The 18,695-nt window shown below is 35.3% G+C and overlaps 1 protein-coding gene across 1 annotated transcript in view; it reads left to right on the top strand.

The window, feature by feature from the left end:
• ZNF804A (zinc finger protein 804A) overlaps window positions 1–18,695 on the top strand; it is a 221,886-nt gene that overhangs the window by 161,339 nt on the left and 41,852 nt on the right. Inside the window, exon 2 of the mRNA XM_054699909.1 lies at window positions 12,234–12,377. Coding sequence (XP_054555884.1) covers window positions 12,234–12,377 — 144 coding nt within the window. The remainder of the gene's footprint in view (window positions 1–12,233; window positions 12,378–18,695) is intronic.

Raw genomic sequence — 18,695 nt, forward strand, 5'->3', positions numbered from 1 at the left:
TTGAAAAGGACATCTTCCAAAAATATACTGGCTGACATTTAAATCAAAGACAAGATTAAGTACTTCGCATTATCAAAATGTTCAAACTTTAATTAAGTGTATCTTTTCAAAAAGGGATATTTTATTCTTTTCATGTTAATTTTAAGTTTTAATTTCTTTTAATATCTGTTTCATTAATCTTTTTATAACTCGTTTTCCTTCATTATGGTTATATCAGTTTACAGCACTGTATATGATTAAGAAATACAGACTCCCATTTCTTCATGTATATGTTGCCACACCACAGCCACCACCAGGACACCAATAGACCTCCACATACACCTTTTTTGATGTGTAAATTCTTCTAGATCACTACTCATTCCTCCTATGAGGGAGCAATGTCAGTATTAGAAGGATAATGGTAGTTCAGCAAGACTAACTAAAAGTCAGATTCACTATTACAGCTATAAGGTCTCCAGCCAAACTGTTCTCTTCTTGCTTTCCTCATCTATAAAATGGGGCTAATAATATTCACCTGAGTATTGATGTTGTCAAGACTGAGATCATTTCATGGTAGTGTAGTGTCATTTGTGACAATCAGTTATTAATGTCCTTTCATTACTCATTGGGTCTTTTCCACCCAAATTCTACTTGTAAGTTTTTCAAGTAAAAATGCTTCTCTTTGCAAAAATATACCTTTTCTTTTAGATATCTGAAACATACGATTATATCCAAATGGGCTTCCCCTGCTGTGCTAACAATGTATCAAATGCACAGACTATCACTCCCATTTAGAATTCAAGACAAAGCAGAATTAACCACAGGGGCAGAGCCTGCTGGCACTAATGGGAGGGACAGCAGGTCTCCATATAGTGTTTCTCCTATTATGGAAGCTCTGGTTACATTATAACCTTTGCAAGGCATCTGGGGAACCCCTATAATGTGACACCTACAGTGTCATGCTTGCTTTTTGAGAAAATATTTTCTAAAAACGCATAAAGCTAAAAGTTTTGAGAACTATTATTTCACCTTATTTTGTTCTCAGCAAGACAGTTTCATTTTGTAGTCAGGAAATGAAAAGAAAGAAATCTATGAGTTCTACTTCAGGAAGTAGGAAGTAGAACTACTCTAAAATTAATTAGGAATCCATTTTCCACTTTTTTGAAATCTGCAATATGTGTATATACACATACATATACACATACACACACTCTTAAACTTTCTTATCTGCTCTTATTTCATATGACCATCTTTCTTAGTATCTTGTATTAAATATGCAAATCTTCTTACATATTTCCTTTCCAAAAGGCTATTAGAAAATATACAAATTTCTTATATAATCCAAATGAATACATAAAACTAACTTGGCCTAAAGTAGCTTTTGTTGCTATTGGATATAGACAACCCCAGTTTTAGTAAGTAGAGAGAAAATCATCAGCTCTGTCTTTAGAGCGAAAATACCTTCATTAAATGGGTACAACTTCAGGATACTTAAGACATATTAAATGTTTAGTCTCTCCTTTCAATTTTATTATCATGTAATATAGAAACTAGTTCTGAACTTTTTAGTAAAGTAGTTGTTCTGAAACTATTATGCTGTTTAAAATATCTAACAATGGAAACAAAGAATAAGTACTGATTTTTTAAGAAAACATTACAATGGAAAAAAAAAAACTGTGTAAAAGTCAGAAAATCTTTCTAAAAGATCAGAAAGAATTCAGATCTAGGGCCTCTCTGGGCTGCGAAGCTGCCCGCAGCCTCTGCAGCGCCGGTTCAATCCCTGGCCACCAGCGAGGGTCCCACATGGCACAACAGACCTCTCCTGTCGCCCCCACTGCTCCCCTCAGCAGTGTATTTCTTTGTCAGTCTGCCTGTTCTGTTCCCCACTCTGGCTCTGGTGAATTCTTTCACCCTCCGGAGCTTCTGACTGTACCCAGTGCTTGTATAAATAAATAAATAAATCTTAAAAAAAGAATTCAGATCTAAGTTCTGGGAAATTTATCTTGTTAAAGTTACACTTAAGGACAATTCCATAGATTCAACAATGTACATACCACCGGAATAAATAATTAATATATTTTTCTTTTAAAGATAGAATAAGCACTTTTTTTTTAAACCTCCCAATTACTTATCATTGTGAAAGAATTTGCTTACTATCCATCACTCAGTTGGAATCATTCTCTTCTGTATCATTCACTATATTGGTCAAAATCTCCTATGGTACTCTTAAGGCTTCTACTCATTTTCCACCTTCTCTGCCCTTGTTGATGCTCTTCTTATTAAATATTTTACTTGTTTTCCACCTGGAAAATATTGTTCTCCTAGTTTCTGCTTCTAGTCTTTTTTCCTTTAATAAGCGCAATTTTTAAAAAAATATTTACTTTATTTCTTCATACAAGCACTGGGTACAGTCAGAAGCGCCGAAGATTGAGAGAATTCACCAGAGCCGGAGCAGAGAGCAGATCAGGCAGACAGACCAAGCACACTGCGGAGGGGAGCAGTGGGCAGCCGGAGAGGTCTGCGGCCATGTGGGACCCTCGCCAGTGGCCAGGGATCAAATCGGCGCTGCAGAGGCTGCAGGCAGCTTCGCAACCCAGTGCTCAACTGTTGGCCCACCGGGGAGGCCCTTTGCTTCCAGTCTTAACTCCATGCCTATTTATACTCTATCCTCGTTGCTTCCTAGTACAAATCCACCAGCTTTCTTTCTTGCTTAAAATTCTATATTGAATTCCCCATCAGCCTTTATAGAAATTCAAACATCTTAGCGCACATAGAAGTATCTTCATAATCTGACCTCTGCCTCATCTTCCACTTTTGTCACCAATGATAATTCCTCAGAATACTGTGGCACATGCACCAAATTTTCCACAGCAAATACTTAAAAAAATCTCAGAAGTTTAGTATTTGTTCTATATATAATTGCTTCCTCTAGAATATAATATTCACTGTTCTCCTCATTTATGAACTGAGACATATTCAGTTTTCAATGGATTAGGCATTATTTTGAAAGATTCTAGTGACTCTCTCAACAGGAAGATTTTGCCTGTCATTGTGCTCCCATCATAGTTTTCTTAGAAAGCTAAGTTATAACACTTATATATACCATAATGAACATATGTTTGCATCTCCAACATAATGATGCTAATAGAAAACAGATTGTATTATACATATGTGTGCCTGTGGGATGTGCATATCACTTTTAGACACTCCATAAGTGATTGTTGAATGAATGACTTTGTTTTACACTGAAACTAGGTTTTACTGATAATAAGGGGGAAATATTTATAACTCTCAGTGCATCATTTCTTCTATCCACTGAGCCATACTTCATGTGAAACTGACAGTGTCAATGTATATTTCAACATTTAGACTTACATATTATATTAGTATATATCAATATGTTAGTATATTTATATTATAGTATATAATCTGTACTTATATATTTACATTGATATGTATTAGTATATTTATATATGTCTATTAGTATACATTATAGATACTAATATATTATCTACTGTAACATATTTAATATAATAAATTTACTGACTTACTACTATAGTATAGTGTGTGTGTGTGTTTATGGTTTCTTGTTGAGGAAGATGACCCAGGAGAGCAAATACCCTAATTGTGGTAGGGATGTTTTAGGAAATTTTCTAAGGGAACCTCTCAGAATTTACAAAATATATTAGTGAGTTTATGCTCTGACCTCACTTCCCAGCACTTGCTATGGGCTCAATCAGTTTAGCAGGTTTTTGTGGCCCCATTCATAACTCATCAGTGGTTACCATTTTCATACATTGTTCGAACTTTAGATTGCTAGTACCTGACCTCATTTCCTAAGAACTTTTCTAGGTATCAAAGACCTTGAACTAGGTGTAAATACCCTTTGCAAACATAAATCAACCAGTGCTTAAAGGTAACTGTTGGGTTGTGCAATTGCCTTATAAAGAACTGACTGATTTTTCATAGATTGTTATTATAAGGGCAGGAGTGCTGACTTTCAAATTCAAGTTCTGAACATGTCAGAGCTGAAACCAGAAATCTTTATCAATTTCATATTTTTTTTTAATTTTTTTTTATAGAGGCATGTTTTTCACTTATTTATTTATTTGTTTGCTTGTTTGTTTTGTTTATACATGCACTGGGTACAGTCAGAAGCGCGGGAGGGAGAGAGAATTCACCAGACCAAGAGCGGGGAGCAGAGCAGGCAGAAGGACCGAAGTACACTGCTGAGGGGAGCAGCGGGCAGCAGGAGAGGTCTGCGCGCCATGTGGGACCCTCCTCCGGTGGCCGGGGAGCAGCCGGGGATCGAACCCCCGCTATAGAGGTGGCGGGCAGCTTCGCAGCCCAGCGCTCAACCACTGCGCCACCGGGGAGGCCCTCAATTTCATATTTTCTCTCACTTTTTCACAATCCTACTAGTGTTTCCTGAAATCTCAAATAAGTCACTTAAACTCAGTTCCTGTCTCAATGTCTATTCTAGAGGAATCCAAGAGAGCATAACCAGTGAGACAACATAATAGGTTGCTCTGTATCAATCTAGATCACAGCTGAGACATTAGCAAATAAGCATCAGATGTTTATGTCTTTTCTTCTGCCTTTCAGAGAAAATAGCTACTGCCAATAAGTTTAAGAGAGTTCTAAGCTGAAACAAGTACCCTAAATTAATACCATTCATGGTATTGAACTAGATATACTATAACTTAATGAACATTGTTTCAGAAAACCTTGTATACTTTTTCTGGTTTGCCTTGAAAATAAGACTTCCCACAATCTTGTTTATGCAGAGTGATACTAAATTTTAGTCAACTATTAATACCTCCTACCCTGAGATCTTTCCAAGCATGAAGGGAAGAGTCTAACTCTATTTTCTGGTACCTTCTTGAGTTGTACTAAACACTATTTTAAATTATCCAGAAGGTCTAACAAGTACTAGTCTTAGGCAAGGCCTTCTGTAGGATCAATGGATGATAAACAAAACAAAATATTATCTTAATGCTTTGTATAGCCAAGTAAGATGGGTAAGACTATATTCTGACTGCTGAGATTCCTGGGTTCATCTTTATTTTACATGAACTTGTTTTTAGTTTAGCGATCATACTGTTCCTCCAGTGGTTGCCAATTAAATAATCACAGGGTAGAAATAAATAAAAACCATTTTTATAAGTCTTCTTGTGCCTTGAAGTTCTGAAAGAAATGATCAATTTTTTTAAAGATTTATTTATGCATACAAGAGCTGGGGTACAGGCCAGAGGTGTGGGATGTGAGAGGATTCACCAGAGACAGAGTGGGAAACGGAACAGGTGGATTGACCAGCATACACTGCTGAGGAGAGCAGCAGGCAAGTCAGGAGAAGTCTACTGTACCATGTAGGTTGCTCCCTAGCCAGCAGGGATCGAACTCATGTTGCAGAGGCTGCACACAGCTTCATAGGTTGTATCTTAACCCCTTGTACCACCAGGGAGGCCCAGAAATGATCAATTTTGAAAGTCATAAATGTGCACTTTAAGGCATACTTCATCCTTGCTATTGGGTTGTAGTTGGTTTAGCTTAACAAAGCTACCCACAAAGATATAATAGTACACATTGTTTTCAGTATTCAGTATGTGCCTTTACCTTTGATAGGTTGTATAGATTTGTTTACATTTTAAAAAACTTACATTTAAGTGTACAACTTTAATTACAATCCTATTCAATACATCTATGATTTTTGATGAAATTGTGATTTTCTGACTCAACCCTTAGTTGTCTCTTCTATAGTCCTCAAAAATCATCCTGTTATCTATTCTTCAGTCCTTGAAATAAAAGAAACTGGCCTTTAAGCATAAAATAATATGTATTTTGAGACAATAGCACAGTCTTTCATCACCCTGAAATGGTTGGCCTCTTTTCTAGTAGAGAAAGGATTTAAACCAGAAAAAGGCTAATGTCAGTTTTTTCCACATGCCTTCTTTTGTACTCTCTCTCTCCCTTATTATTAATATAACTTCAGGCTCTGGTGCCCAAAGGTGTTCTATAATTGTTTTATTCCTGAATAAACTTTCTCATTTTTACATTAAAAAGGAAGATAAAAAAGAGGGGGGAAAGTGTTTCTCTTCTGGAAGGATGATAGGGGAAGTCATCTTTGAGGAAATAAAATTTTAGCAGAGACCTGCTAGAAGTAAATGAGAATTTGGTGCAAACATCTGGTGTAAGAACATTCCATCGAGAATAAATAACAAGTCCAAGTGTCAATGTGAGCATATAGTTAAGAATGTTTCAGAAATGTGAAGGAAATAAAGGTGGCTAAAGCAGAATGAGATATAGAATGACAGAGAATGAAGACAGAGACGTGGCCAGGACACAGGCAGAGTAGAACTTGTAGGTTATTGTAAATATATATATTCTATCAGTGATAGAGACTACTGGAGTCTTTTGAACTGAATAATGATATTCTCTTAAATTATTCTAGTAGGGCCTTCCCGGTGGCACAGCAGGTTGAATGCAGCACTGTGAAGCTGTCTGCAGCCTCTGCAGCATTGGTTCAATTCCCAGTTGGCTAGGGAGATACCCACATGGCACAGAAGACCTCTCCTGTCTTGCCCACTGCTCCCTCAGCAGTGTATTTCAGTCAGTCTGCCTGTTCTGCTCCCTGTGCTCTCTCTCTGGTGACCCCTCTCACCCTCCTGCACCTGTGGCCTATACCCCAGTTCTTGTATAAAAATAAATAAATCTTTTAAAAAAATTATTCTAGCAAAAGTATCTTGTCAATATGACATTTATAGATAAAATGAAAAAAAAAAAAACCTTATAAACTTAGTCCAGTTCTTTTTGAAAGTCAAGCCCAGAACAAATACGTTTATGTAGGCAGTTTATTGGGGAAGTAATCCCAAGAAGAGGAAATGAAGTTCTAGAAAAATCAAACAGGCAATTAAGGAAAATTAATATAAGGATATGCTGTTTGGTACTACTATAAACAACCAGTGCTCTATCTCACAGAGACTCTCTGGAATATTAGAATTGTTTCTCAGGAATGTTCTTGACACAGGCTGGGGCAAAATGCAGTCCACTGTGCCTTCATGATGGTGCTGAACACTCTCTAAGTGCCAATATGTAAGTAATGAGTGAACAGAGACAAGGCCCCAGAAGCTGTGTAGTATTTAACAGGATGTGTATTCTATATTGTCTAGGATGTGTAGTCTAGGGATTTCCAAATGAAGTAACAACTATCTGGATACTCTTGATAACTATCTGGATAAGCTTTTCCATGATTATTCTTTTCATTACAACCAAAATTTAGCCAAGAGCTTTTTTTTGCTTCTTCTCTTTAAAGAATCTAGAATAAAATATATCATTCATGCCTGTAAATCACATCACTATTGATAGAGCAATCAGAGATCAGTTTTCCAAAGTATTTTAAGTGCTAATTACATACAAATATTCTCTTTCATCAGTGAAAATTCTTATATATTATAAGGGCCCAATCTATGTATGTCATTGAAATTTTAGCTACCTTATGGAGTGTTTCTGGTAGAAATATTAAGATAGATGATTACCACTTAACAATGATAATTTGTATATCGCATAACTTAGAATTACTTCTAAAGGTCTTTCTGAAATGAGTAGGTACCATAGCATCAGCACCCTATTTTAATAATACTGTATATCTTGTGCTGCTAGTTTCTGTCATTTACTTTTTACACATGTGCAAAATAAAAAGAGTAGTGCAAATATTCTTTTTAAATTATTATTTGTTGTGTCTGCCAATGCTGAACTCTGTTAAAAATTGGACTCTAGGGCCGCCCCTGGTGGTGCAGGCAGTTGAGCACAGCGCTGCGAAGCTGTCCGCAACCTCTGCAGCGCTGGTTCGATCCCCACCGGCCAGGGAGAAACCCACATGGCATAGCAGACCTACCTGCCTCACCCGCTGCTCCCCTCAGCAGTGTATTTCGGTCCATCTGCCTGTTCTGTTCCCCACTCTGTCTCTGATGAATCCTCTCACCCTCCTGCGCATCTGGCCTGTACCCCGGTTCTTGTATAAATAAATAAATAAATAAACAAACAAATAAATAAATAAATCTTTAAAAAAAATTGGTCTCTATTAGAAGCTCTGTAGATATAGCAGTAAACAAAACAGGAACAAATCCCTACCCTCATCGAGTTCACATCCCTCAGGTAACTTTCCTTGAGTGAACGAATTTATGGGCACTTTTTAAAAGAGGCTGAATATCACTCAACACTATATGTTATGTCAAAGTCACCACAAAATGCATCACTTTGGAAAAGAAATTTGTCTGCTTTCAAAGTCCTGCTTTTGCCCTATTCATTTTTTCATTAATGAGTGGATAGAATGGCCCTGGGACCATGTGCAAACCATTAACATCTCTGTTTCAGGTTGCTGATCTGTGGGAAATACTGCGCTGCATAGTCACTAAGGTTGCATGTTAAAAGTTTCTTGACTTTATACCTTTGGAATTATGTGCTGCTTTCCTGAAAGTAAGGATTCAACCTTTACTTTTTTTTAAGATATGTATAAAATGTAATGGGAGTGGATGAACTGACTATATAGAAGAAACTCATGCCTCTTTCTGTCACCATCACTCAGTGAGACATTGGAGAAGATGTGGACATAGTTGGAAACAATGTGTCTTTCAGAAAGGGGGGGAGTTGAGGTTTAGTTTAAATGACCACCTGTGCTCCTTTTGGATTTATTCAAATGCGTTATTTTTTACCTTGTTCAGTGAGATGACTGTGTTAAGCATGTATTATTCCTGTATAAATATAATCTCAGTCAAAGCTTCTTTCAACAATATCAACCACAATGAAAGGGAAAAGGAGCCATGGAACATTTGGGCATATCAACCTGAAGACATTTCTTTCGTCTCAGGCATTGTACAAGTGTAACAGTGATAATACATATGTGTGGGCATATATATGACCCATACAATAACCAGTCCTTCTATTCTACTAACGTCTGCAAGAAGACAGACTGGGGACCTGCCTGGTGGTGCAAGGAGTTAAGACCCAGCACTGTGAAGCTATCTGCCACCACTACAGATGAGTTCGATACCTGGCCAGGGAGCTACACACATGGCATAGCAGACCTCTCCTGACTCCCCTCAGCAGTACATTTCAGTCAGTCTGCCTGTTCTGCTCCCCACTCTGTCTCTGGTGAATCCTCTCACCCCCACACCTCTGGCCTGTACCCCAATTCTTATATGCATAAATAAATAAATCTTAAAAAAAAAAAAGAATAAAGCCTGACTACTTCTGTAGCTCATATCAACCTGAGTCTAGTCCAGAAATCTTTCTTAGTATGAAATCTATTGCAGCTTCAGTTTCAGCCAAGGCATATTCCTTTTACTATTATAGACAAAGACACACATATACTAACAAAGGGGATCCAAATTTTAATAATTTTATTTGTGGCAATGATATAAGTTTATTATCACTTTTTTTGCAGTTCTAAACATTCTTTAAAATGTGAAGTATAATTTAAATTCCTTTTTGAAAAATGCATTTCATGAAGGGGTAAAATAAAGAGTGGGAAGACATATAACATAAAGAGCTAAGACACATATCAGATTAAGGGGGACTATTTGAATTTGTTTGAACACAGTAGTTTAAAATATTAGACAATTGTAGCTATTTTAACACAATGACTAGATATTTGATAAAAGTAAGAAATAATTGTGGTTTCTTTATTGTTTTAGTTTGCTTGGGTCTGGTATTGCTTTTGTGATGATGTTTAATAAAAGTCCTAATCTAGATCTAGATATTGAAAGATTTACAGATAACATTATATGAACTTGGAAATTTCTTTAAAAATTATTTGAGTATAAATAGGCTAGGATAACCAGCAACAAGGTTAGTCCCAAGTTGAAGGTGAATGGTAAAATATTGAGTCATTACACAGCCTTTTCTAATTTTATGTGTTATGAAATTTAAACATAATGAAATTCTATATGAATCAGATTATTTGGATTCAAATATCAGCTGCGTATTTATTCATTATCCATCTTTGAAAGAGTTATTTGACTTTCTGGATTTTTTTTTTTTGTATTCTCAACTGGAAAATAAAGAAATGTCCAGAATATATATCTCTATTTTTATCAGGATTAAATTATTTAATACATACAAATTTTTAATCAGTGACTTACCCCTACCAAGCACTGAATAAATATAGTAGCTATCGTTTTTAGATTTTTTTTTTCTTTTCTGATCTAATCTAAGGGTAAATTTTTTGAACAATGAAATTTACCTAAGAATTCAATTTGCTTTACTCAATATTTCCCCACTTTTTTAGAAAGAATAAGTAGGGAGCAAATATTCTTTCTCTGGAAGAATATCAACATTAGGAAGAAAAAAAAGATACCATAATAAGAAATAGCCAAGTATTTCGATAGAGGAAATAGCTTAACTATAATTATAATTAATGGGGAGAATCAACTAGTTTGCAAAGAAGTTGTTCTTTAAAAATATTGTTTTGAGAGCTAATTCAACTTTGAGCTAAAAACTAGTTCCATTATAATATAAATCATATCTATTAGAATTTTATCTCTTTTTTGCATACTTTCACTGTGAAATCACAGTGTATTATTGTTTTATTTAATGTGTCTAAACCACAGTTGTTTTAAAGTCTGCAGAATTCAGTATGGTAGATGTATTTGACTATATTTGACATTGTTATCTTTTAAAACTAATCTTTTAAATTGAAATTAATCAAAAAGAAAAATAGAGATTATTTTACAAATATTCTCAGAAGTGGTAAGTATTAAAATTGATAAATTTTATATGAAAAATTTGAATTATTTTTGCAATTTATCACCTCTTACTGTGCAATTGCTAAAACTAATAAAACAACAATGGGTCTCTTTATTATTTATTTATTATTTATTTTTGCGTAGAAGAACTAGGGTGTAGACCAGAGGTGAAGAGGTGAGAGGATTCACCAGAAACAGAGTGGGGAACAGAACAGGCAGACTTAACTGAAATACACTGCTAAGGGGAGCAGTGGGAGAGACAGGAGAGTCTGCTACACCATATGTGGGTTAGGTCCCTGGCCAGGGATCAAACTCAGGCCATAGTGGGTGATAGTGCTGAGATTTAATCCCTCGGCCACCAGGGAGGCCCCAAATTACAATTAGTAAACCGTTTTAAAATTTTTACATTCAAACTATGAATCCTTCCTAGTGTGTGTATTTAGTCAGAAGACAATTGCTATTTACATTCGCAAGACTTTGTGATTCCATCTCTGCAACCCTGTGTATGCACATAAGAGACCTGAATATGTAGTTTTATTGAATTGTAAAACTTCAGTATGAGAAAATGTACCGATTCAAATTAAAACCAGTAAGTTCAATGGTAAAAAATGAAGTTTAGGTCTTCTACATATCAGCACTTCAGTGAAAGATTTGAACAATGTTGCAGCATATAAAATGTATTCATCTTAACGTTTAAGGAAGCATGAAATAGCAAGTCGATTTAAATTTAAGAAACCTAAAAGCCACAGTCAAACATCTTGCTATTTTATGCTTTGTAAATGAAAGCTAATAATAACTGCCTACATTTTTCTTCTTTTCAGGGGTTTGATTATATAGGCATCTTTATTTACTCTGAGCATGACGAAAGCAATCTGTTTATACAGTTTAATCCTTTTCAGTTTAGGCCAATAACCTGCTGAAAAGAATCTCATTTTCTGAAGAGTAGAGAATTTTTAAAAGTTCAACCTAAATTGATACGAGTCAAAATGAAAACATTAGTCAAATGAAATGTTGTTGGGATGAATAAGTTACTATATAAAGATTTAAGGAAACAAAGAAACAAAAATACAAGATGAATATTTGTACACCAATATGGACCTCTCCTTTCAGGACATATTTTAGATGTTTAGAAATTAGAAATTTTGTGTTCACTAAACCATTTCCAGAAATTAACAGTTTAATCAAAATGCAATACGATTTTCATTTTTTAATGTTAACATAGTACAAGATCTTTTCAAACAAGAGCTTTTATTTCTTTCTACGGTTTGTTTTTTTTCCTTCTCCATAGTTCTGTTTCCCCCCTCCCAATCATTTTTTTGTTTTTTTTCCTACTAATGTTTTCCTTAATTCATTATTTCTTCTAATTTGGTTTCCTGGCATTTGCTTTATTTTTCTCTTTGCTGTTATATTCTGCTGCTGACTAATTATTATGCTAAAGTTGACAAGTGTCAGAATAAAGTAAACTCATGGGAGAACTAATTGCTTCCTTCCTTGAAATTTTCTTTTTTTTAGGATTATGCTGAAAAAGAGAACACCATAGCTAAAGCTTTGGAAGATTTGAAGGCCAATTTTTACTGTGAACTATGTGATAAGCAGTATTATAAGCATCAGGAGTTTGACAATCACATAAATTCATATGATCATGCCCACAAACAGGTAAGAAAGAAATGTCCAAAAAATATTTCTGAACTTTTGTAAGAATTTGAATTATGTAGACTGCACAAATATGATTTTTTTAATTTATTTTTTCTTTGATAAACAATGTTCAAAGATGTTACTCTAGAATGATAATTAATTACTCATAGCAAAAGAAAAACTTGAAAGTTCCGAAGTAAATCTGAAGTAAACAACCAACACCAATATTTACCATTTAGTATCCTTTCAGTGATTAGCAGCAAATTGAAAATTATATTCCATTGATAGTGATACTCTTAGTATCTTCAAATGTATTATTTTAAAAATATTCATCAGATATAAATGAATTTATTCATAGTTCATTATAGAAAACATTTCACACTTAAATTATCATAAAACATAAAAAGTGGTATGACAAAAATAATCTTTTTATGGTAAAAATAATCCAAGATTATTGGTTAAATAAGTACTTAATATATGTACAATTTAGCTTATTTTAATATTAATTTTATTTTCTTATCAACTGTAAATCTGAGATTGACTTTTTTCAACATTCTAAAGATGAGTTTAAGTATCAAATGTGATAATTAATAATACAGATTCCATTTTCTCATATGCTTTACATTTATCAATGCAAATTTATATGTTGTTTAGCTAATGATATGATACAATAGTCATCATCAATTTAGAAGTATTTTCCTTTTAATACACTACCCAAAAATATATTCCACATATCATTTTGTTATTAATAAAACGTACCTTTTTAATCCATGAACTTACACTGACTTTCTAGTAATAGTTTTATTTAGCATAAGTAAGAAAGAGTAGGTAGAAATGATCACATTAAGTGCTTGTGAATCATACGTTTTTTCCCCATTCTTTCCTTCTAACAAAATTCTTGGGGAAGCTGTTGTAGGAGAATGTTCATCTTCCTTTACATACATCACTAATTAATTTTTAAAGGTAATGATCTGACTTTGCTTTTATTTTCCTGGTAAGGAAAGGTGTTGATAGAAGTATCGTTCCTTTTTTTACTAAAAATCCACCATAAAAATACATAATTGCTTGCTTTGAATATTAAAATCCATTATGAAATAATATTGATCTTGTTTTATGCTTACCGATATTTGCTTTATAAAAGGATTCTGGGATGTTGTTGCTGATTTGGTAAATTTGAGAAAGTTTTCCTCTGATTTTCTTGTTTAGTCTACCTAAAAAGCACAAGATATGTTGTTACACATATGTTTTATAGTGTAAATATGTATTTCACTATATATGTGTGTGTGTGTGTGTGTAGTATTTGTGTGTTTATATGTATGTGTGTGTTTTAGGAATACCTTACCAGCTATATTTAATATTCTTTGCTAAAAATGCTTTATGCAGTCACAGGTTTCTTTACCTGGAACTCAAACATGATTACATTATCATGAAGACTTTCTCAGCTCCATATTCTATTGAAATTAGGATACTATATACCATACACAGAGAAGTGAAGGGAATTTTAGGCTTAATCTGGATTATTATTGTGTGCGTTTAGATTATTTTTGATAATGCTTAGGGACATCAGGTTCTAGGGACAGAGGCACTATCTCAATGGCTGTGAACTCTGGAAGATAATAGAGTCTTAATTGATTAGGTTAACATGACACAATGTGATAGTAGCTGGAAATGTTAACAATCCATACAATCATTATAATACCTCCCTACTGCATTTTATCTTTAAGAGTGTATTCCTATATAATGCTTTCCCTCTTCTGAACACAGACTGCATGAAAGTTACCGGTGTTGTACCATGTAGTTACAAATTGGTCACTTTGAAGTAGAAAGGAGCAAAATTTGGAAGTAAATAATTCTAACTTTTCCCCCAGAACTTGAAGTCCACAAACAAAACAAAGAAAAACCCCTGCAGTTCAAGGATGGTTGGACTGAACACTTGGAAATGTAATCCCATGCCATGGTTAAATGCACTGAAAACTTGAGAAATCTTGTTTGTATAAAGAAAGAACAAAACAAATGTACATAGAATGAGATGTAAGTGGCCATGTTATCAATGAAGGAGAATGAGATAGAAATAGTAATTTTGATTCGGAATGACTTTTATTTTATTTATTTTATTTTTTATTATAAATTTTATTTTTATATTCCCCATACAATTGCAACCCCCTAATTTTGACCCCAATCCCTCCCCTCCCCACCCCCCACTCCCCATAAAGTGTCTCTGGTTCATAGTTGTTTGTTGATTTTGATTTCTACTTTCTTATAGTTATTCTTTTTCCTGGTCCTTTATTTAAGTTTTCTAGATTCCTGCTATGAGTGATACCATCCAGTATTTTTCTTTTTCTTTCTGGCTTATTTTGCTGAGCATGATCCCTTCCAGCGCCATCCATGTTGCTGCAAATTGCACGTGTTTATCTTTTTTGAATGCTGAGTAATATTCCATGGTGTATATGTACCACATCTTCTTGATCCAGTCATCTATTTTTGGGCATTTGGGTTGTTTCCAAAGCTTAGCTATTGTAAACAGTGCTGCTATAAATATAGGGGTGCAGGTGCTCTTTGGAATTGATGTTTCTGTGTCCTTTGGGTAAATGCCTAGGAGTGGAATTGCTGGATCATATGGAAGCTCTATGTTTAGTAGGTCCAGAAATCTACACACAGCTCTTCATAGTGGTTGGACCAGTTTGCACTCCCACCAACAGTGCAGGAGAGTTCCTTTTTCTCCACACCCTCGCCAACATTTGTTGTTGCTAGTTTTTTTAATATGTGCCATTCTCACTGGTGTAAGATGGTATCTCATTGTAGTTTTGATTTGCATTTCCCTGATGACAAGTGATGTTGAACATTTTTTCATATGCCTGTTGGCCATTTGCATTTCCTCTTCAGAGAAGTTTCTTTTTAGCTCTTCTGCCCATTTTTTGACTGGATTATTTTCTTTGTTTTTGTTGAGTCTCATCAGATAAGAGTAATCTTTACAACAACTTGTCTATTATTCCTATTCTTGGAATATTCTGAGGGCTCTCAGATCACTACTAATAAATGAACTTCAAAGGTAAAGTAAACAAAGCTCTAGTTTGATACTTATTACTCACCACCACAACAAAATACCCTCTTCATAAAATATTCAACTGTATGAGGAGAAAAATCCTCTTTTTAGTTTCTATAGAAAGAGGCACACAAGAAAAAGTTATATTCAAAGTCTGTATTGAAACTGGATCCCCTGGGGGCAAAGCCATCTCTTTCCCACTGCCTAAGAGGTGGAACTTACAGGCTTTTTGGTGATGACTGCCTCCCCACCCAAGTGCATACAGTTGGGGGGCAGGCTAACAGAAGATGCCTAAAGCTGCTGGAAGCAGCAGTGGTAGTTTCCTTCCATTACTCCAGCAGCCAGTGTGGACTGATCTATGTTTCTGTTCCCCACTCTGTCTCTGGTGAATCCTCTCACCCCCTGCACCTCTAGCCTGTACCCCAGTTCATGTATGCATAAATAAATCTTTTTAAAAATTTTTAAAAATAGCAGCAGCAGAGGGAGAGTTCCCACCTGCCCCTGAGCATGCTACCAGTGGACAGCCCCTTTCCCAGGGCAAACCAGCGTTGCGTGCTGGAGCCCCTAAGGCTCCCACAACAGCAGGAGTTTCCCAGGCTGCCCTGCAGTGGGAAGCTGCAGAATGACTGCACAGAGGCCTACTTCAAAGAGCTGGGCTTGATGACCAACCCCCAATGCTAACCAGGTTTTAGCACCAGACCCCCCACACCCTTTGTGAGTCCCTCCAGCTTCCCCCATGACTTAGACTCTAGCCCACTGCTTGCTGGTGTGCCCACAAGATCCAGGTCCTCTATGACAGTAGAGCATCAGCCATATTGGATGAGTGGCCCTTTGGGACTTCTGGACACACTGGGGACACTATCTGGGGGGAGATAGGTGGCCACTTGTGGCCTTAGAAACTCATTGTTTCCCCTGATTGTTAAATAAACCCCATTGTTGTTCCCTAAGTCTCAGTGGTCTTGCAACTGAGTGTGAGAACCCACAGACAGTGACCTGTCCTCTACCTCGGCACTGTCCTTTGACTTCTGTAGCACTGCTAAAGCACCGTTTCATTATGAACCCTTGATTTTCAGGTATAAAAACTTACATGTATTTAGGATACTTCTTGAATAGAATTGGAAAAAGACAAAAGACCACATATAATGCATTAATTCCCTGCAGAGATTTGACTCCAGGGGCCAATAAGGAGAAAAGGAGGAGCAATACTGGTGGATTGAGTTCTAGTCCTGTACTCCCCTTCCTTGGATAAAAGAAACAGACTCAATTACTCAAGTATTCATTGTTAGGGAAAGTAAATGAAAGACTGTGCACAATGAGCACACTGAAGAATTCTTGCAAAATTATGAACGCTGAAATTTCATTAGTTTTTCATTATTATTATTAAAATTTCTTTTCTCCTAGAACATTGGGACATTGACAATTTGCCTTTGAGACTGCCTCTACTTAAGCTTTTAATTCAGGAAGTCTTGTTTTTCTTCAAAATGTTTAATGGAATCTAAAACATATCCAAGAGTTGTCTTGCTTGCCTCATCTATCTTTGCAAATCTGTGTTAAGACAGAATATGTGTTGCACTTGAACTCTGAGCTTCAAAGGAAAATCTGTTTCTCTCATCCACATGCTCTTTGGAGAACTTCAAAATCTCTCTCAAGTTCCTTTCACTAAGGCTTGCTAACAGTGTGTTAAAAAGAAGAGGAGGCACAGGTGTATGGGCATCACAGTAGTTTACAATTTACAGTTCATTTTTGAATATTTTCTTTTTAACTCTGAAACTCAAAAGCTCTTGGATTGTAACTCTTCAAGGACAAGAACTTTTTCTTGTATATCTTATCCTTACACTATCTAATGCAGCATTTTGTACAGTTTAGACACCCAACCAATGATCCCCACATAATTGAATGGAAAAAGACTTGAGTTAAATTCCCTTTGGGATTTTTTTAAGAGGTGGAGTTTTTGAGTTAGGTAAGAGTTGGAAAGTATAGAATGACTTTATTTTTAGATCCATACTTAGACAAAACGTTTGCAAGAATATCACTTATGAGAACCTTGGAGTGACTGTTAAAACATGGATGAGTTATTGATTGTAATCTTTTCCATGTATGCAAGTATTTTCCCTTCATAATCGTTATATTACTGATAATAATATAGCAATGGCGTGGGTGTTATGTATTGTGTGCATTCCTCAAAATGCTTCCTGTATATAACACTACTTAATCTCAATACAGTTTGGGTTTATATTGTGAGGCATTGTTTTTCTATGTGAGAAAATTATTGAAAAGTAAATAGCACATTATGCAATACCTTAGAGTTTTCACTTTCAGCAAGGTAGCAGCACGTGACATGCCACAGGATCTTTGTAGTACAAAACAAATAGATCTTTCACTGAACAGAATTTTTATCGAATTACTAAATTGCTGGGAAGGAAGCTCTCTCCAAAGAGCTGTCCCACCACCATGGGAGTGCTGAGGAAACATAAGCTACTGACTGAAATCTAGGCATGCAGTAATAATCACCTACAAATGTGAAATCGAATGTGGAAATGCCACTATGAGTCTTATAGTCTGGAAATGAATTGTGGACAGCAGTTGGTAAACTCTGATAAAGACTCCTGGGTTAAAATGAATGTTGTCCCTAGTTCTTGACTGAAACATACACACATTGCTCTGAAATAAAAGCAACCTCAATTTAGATTTTCCACTCAATGCGACTCACAAAATTAGAATTTACAATCAAAGATTAAAATACATACACACACAAAGAGGGAAATGTAAGATGGAGAAGCCACATAGATAAATATATGCTTACTGAAATCTTTCAATGTAGAATAGTTATGTATAGATACCATGTGTAGATATTTATAGATATATAGAAATAATTATGAAATGTTTAGATGAATGAAAGATGGAACAATAACAGCAAAGAATTATTAACACTGACTGGAATTAATTTTAAATTAAACATATAAAACTTTTATAAAAATAACTTGTTGAAATCAAAAGAATATAGGTTTAAGTTGAGTAACAAATGAAGAGGAATAAAGAGTTGAAATGTAAGACTCTGCTCAAGAAGTTAATCAGACTGCATCATGATGCAGTCCCCATGAAAGCAAGAACTAAAAAGTAAAGACAGGACAGTCCTCAAAATAGGAATTTAACATACTCTATTCACACTACCAGAAGAAGAGAATAGACAATATGGGGAAAAGGAGAAAATTGAAGTGATTATAAGTAAAATGTCCTGAAATAATAAAAACCCTGAATCTTCAAAGATACGGGGATGTACAATATTTACAAAGCAA

Source organism: Talpa occidentalis, unplaced genomic scaffold (genome assembly GCF_014898055.3).
Source record: "Talpa occidentalis isolate TD23 unplaced genomic scaffold, MPIMG_talOcc4v2.1 talOcc4.3, whole genome shotgun sequence".
Classification (NCBI taxonomy): Eukaryota; Metazoa; Chordata; class Mammalia; order Eulipotyphla; family Talpidae; genus Talpa; species Talpa occidentalis.